General features: G+C 36.5%; 1 protein-coding gene across 1 annotated transcript in view; it reads right to left on the bottom strand.

Moving 5' to 3' along the window:
• Nucleotides 1–1,767: 1,767 nt before the first annotated feature.
• Nucleotides 1,768–4,054, bottom strand: part of GABARAPL2 (GABA type A receptor associated protein like 2) — a 6,747-nt gene continuing 4,460 nt past the window's right edge. The window contains exons 3-4 of the mRNA XM_085305693.1: nt 3,369–3,541; nt 1,768–2,351 (exon numbers count right to left, since the gene is read on the bottom strand). Coding sequence (XP_085161819.1) covers nt 2,261–2,351; nt 3,369–3,541 — 264 coding nt within the window. The 3' untranslated portion in view covers nt 1,768–2,260. The remainder of the gene's footprint in view (nt 2,352–3,368; nt 3,542–4,054) is intronic.

The raw sequence follows: 4,054 nt of genomic DNA, 5'->3' as shown, positions 1-4,054 counted from the left end.
CATCTGCCTTCTCTGGAATTACTTGTGAACCTGGGCTGCTAAATCTAAACCAATGAAACAGTTTAGCAGTAATTACTCTTTTTTTCAGAGGCTGATGAAGGGAATTCCAAAAGTCATTTCAGGCACACCGTTAGGAAAAAAAATTTAATCTTGCCTGCTTTTGGTTAGATATATCTGTGTCCTAGTATATAATTAGCTTTATCTTGCAGTTATAAAGATTAAAGTTTCATTTTTTTACTATCTTGTTAGTAGCTAGCAAGAAATATGACTTGCTACCATAGACAAATTGCAAAGTTTTGGGTAAAGAGAACAACATTTTTCAGTAACGAAAGATACTAAAAATCACATTTGAAACCATTTTCTTCCTTCTGAATCAGCAGTTCTGTTCGGAGGAAGCACTAATACTAAATCTATGGAAAAGGGGGGATGGAAGTAATCCATAATGGAAATGGTGACAATGTTTACTAAAGTACTGCTATACATTGCAGTGCTATTCAGAATCATGAAAAGCTTACAGAAATCGACGACACATTCTCACAGATGTAGTAAGCATGTGCAGTGCACTTATTGCAACCAACCTCAATAATAAAGTAGTGTCAACATTTCACAAGCTCCTATATTCTTAGTAAAAGTAGTATTGTGGACTTCTCATGAAAGTGCCTGTGCACAAGACCTGCCAAATATATTTTTAGATATAAGGTGACTTAATGGGAGTTTCAGTTAGTGTGAATCTGATTTAAGCTCGAGAATAATAAACTTCCACCCTGACTGGAAGCATTTTTAAAAAATACAACTCTTTTACACTATATAGAGCAAAAATGTTTGTTTGTTTGAAGAAATCTGAAGTTTTAATAGTGATTCCTTGCTGACTTACAATGGTCAAAGAAACGCTACTTTTCCAACCCTGTCTTGTCCTTCCTGTAAGAGCACGAACTCCTGTACTGTGTAATTAAATGCTTTTTTTTTCCTTTCCAGTCTCATAGATCAGAGCTCAGAGCCACAAGTTTGCATCACTGCCTCTAAGCAGAGGTAGCTATATAGCACAGCAAGCCCCTTTGGAAAGAAATTGAGAGCCTCGTGAATAACCGTGCTTCTGGGTTTTTTGCAAAGCCTCTCTACTTTTGCTGTGTTTGCACATGTATTGGCAATAATGCTTGTAAACTGGAGGGGATGATCTTTTAAAGACAAAAACTTGACTTTATCTGGTATGCATCATTTCTAATTCTAGTTCATTTCTCAACTATCTGAGTAAATCTGTTCTTTAGTTATGTAATGTCCTTACACTGCTTGCAGAGTTTTTACTTGGAAGGGACATGTATGTTTTTATAACTACAGGTAACACAACTACTGTTTTCTTTTTCTGAAAGAGCTGCTCATGCAATTCTCTTAATGTGAACTCCTTACCAATTACTTCTTTCTGCCATAACTGATGTACAGATCATCTCTTACAATTCTCCAGCTGTCTGGTCCCCTATTTATACTATTCCCTCTCCTAGGTACCCTTTTCCTTTTATGCTATTCCTCTTGTCATCTAGGTCTTGCTTTCCAAAACCCATGGTGTTACTCTTCCACTGAAAGCCCACAGGCTGCTCTTTTGATGAGACCTAGTAGGTCTTAAGCTATCAGTCTTGGTGTGCAGAGACAGGTCCTTGTTGATTTCTTGTATAGGCAACAGCATGATAAATGTTAACATCTGTATAGTGTCTAGTAAGGAAGATACACAACTTTATGACCAAAACAAAGGTAAAGAAAGGACATCATTGCCTGTTTGTGGGGAGGAATTTTTATTGTACTCTGTTTGTTAATGGAGAAAGAGGAAAATATTAGCTCAATTCAACATGATCAGCATCTTTCTACTACTTGGAATAATCTAGCAAAGCCAGCGTTCCCCTTACTAATTTAACATTTTCATTTTTGCTAAACTAACACCTCAAAACAAAATCAGAATAAATGCATATTCCTCCTTTCCATCTTTTGGTAGCCCAATCACTTTGCTTTGTTATTTAATCAATGTCATTAAACATATACCCCAAAGGAGTGAGACTCTGGGGATCCACAGCCATGAGAAAAAAAATGCACAACAAAATGAAATTGTTGATAATTTACCAGTCTAATAAAACAAGACCTATCAGTATATTAGGAAATAAATCCAGTTACAAATGCATGTATATAGAAGGAACATCTGTGGATGTCATAACAGAAAATGATCAGCTATTTACAAGATACACAGCAGGATGGTGTAGTAGCCAAGACCCAGGATTCAGAAACCAAATGTGTTCTCTCCGCTGTAGGCAACATACAAGAATCCATCTTCATCCTTCTCCTTCTCATAAAGTTGTCCCATAGTTAAGCTTGAAGAGAAGAAAAAATGAGAAACAGCTTGCTCTCCATTATATTCTTGTTTGTCTATTAGCTGAAGTTACCATTTTCACATTAGTATTGAAGGTTCAAGGCAGTAATTCTCCAGCATGTGAGAACTCATCATTAACACAGCAGATAAGACAATGTGCTCTTTCTTTTCTTGCTTGCCAGTAGCAGTTTTACAGTGCTATTAGACCATATTTAGGCTTTTCTAATACCCTTAATGCAAACAAAGCAGAAAAAAGACAATTCTTGCAAGTCCCTATTGTGTATCACACAATGAACAAAAATATTCCTAGCAGGGTCCTGCAGGTTACCTGAAGGGCCTGATACTGTTACATAGGAAAGGGTTAATAAGGATAATACTGTATCTAAGCTGTGTTACATTATTACATATTGTTTTTCAAATATTATTAAAGCAGCTTTTGCATAGTAAGCTGTTGTATCTGCTTCTGCTATGTTTTTCTGTATGTAGCAAGCAATCAGCGAAACTTATTCCTATGTAAACACAACATTCAAAACTTCTTTCTATGCTCATTCTGCATTTGGTATTTATAGAAAAAATAAAAGATTAAAAAGGAACTAGTCTACAACATGATAATTTCTTTGTGAGGTGACAGAGGCTAGGTGTTCTTCAGAATAAATTACCATGTTTGCTTTTGAGCATTTAACTGTGCATCTTTTTCATTACATTAATAGCATTTATTTGTTGGCATTGATGATGTAAATGATGTACTATTACTCAACCTAAGATATCGTAACTCCAGAGCTTACCCGCTTGCCATGCAAGTAAGTCATAATATATCATAATACATCTTTCCTTTCAGCTTAGCTTGAGAACTTAGATGTTTATCAAGCTCTTGAGAAAAACTAACAGAGTGAGATTAATATCTAACTGAACACCTTTTAAAATCACCAGATAAGCCTGAGGGGGGGGGGTACTGTCCCTCAGATATGCACAAGGCTTGGTGAAATGGTTCTGAACAACCAAGTGAACAGCCTCTCACCTGGATTGTGGGACAGTCTTGTCTACAAAGAGGAATATTGCTTTCTCAGAAGGCAGCTGAATCCTCTTCCTGATGATCCACATGAACTGGGCCACAGTGATGTCAGATGGAACTAAATACTTCCTCTTGTCAATATCAACAATCTGAGATCCTGAGACCTTCTCCACTATGACCTATAAAGCACAGGCATGAAGGTGAGGCTTTTCAGGGTTGGTATAAACAGCCAATTTTGGTAAATCACTTACTGGTACAGGCTTACAACACGGAGGGGAGGGGAAAGACAAAAAGGTGTCTAGACCAGAATTAAACAACAGCTAAGACTTGCTCAGAACTGTAGAACCTGAATTTACAGTTGCACTAAAACCTATATTCATACATATACTCAAAACTTCCAGCATCTGAGGTTGATGCTAATGGAGCATAAAGATGCAATATGCCTAAGAAAACCTGTGACAGAAAGTGTACACATCTTCAACTTTTCGTATACCCATGATTTAAAATCACTGCATTTATATATGCCAGGACAGTAATACCCTGTTTTGTTTAAATATGGCTATTTTCTAACACAGAACTGCTAACTTTCAGAATGTTCTAAAGTCTGCATGTGTAGTGTCTTAAAATAGTGTATTCTGCAACAAGCACTAAGGTTAAGCTCTGAGGGAAAAAAAAAAAAAAAAAAGAGGAAT

The sequence above is a fragment of the Rhea americana genome, unplaced genomic scaffold (assembly GCF_003343005.1).
Source record: "Rhea americana isolate MKP2758 unplaced genomic scaffold, rheAme1 scaffold_226, whole genome shotgun sequence".
Taxonomy (NCBI): domain Eukaryota; kingdom Metazoa; phylum Chordata; class Aves; order Rheiformes; family Rheidae; genus Rhea; species Rhea americana.
Note: the sequence above shows the minus strand (reverse complement) of the source record. Positions and strands in the feature narration are given on the sequence as shown.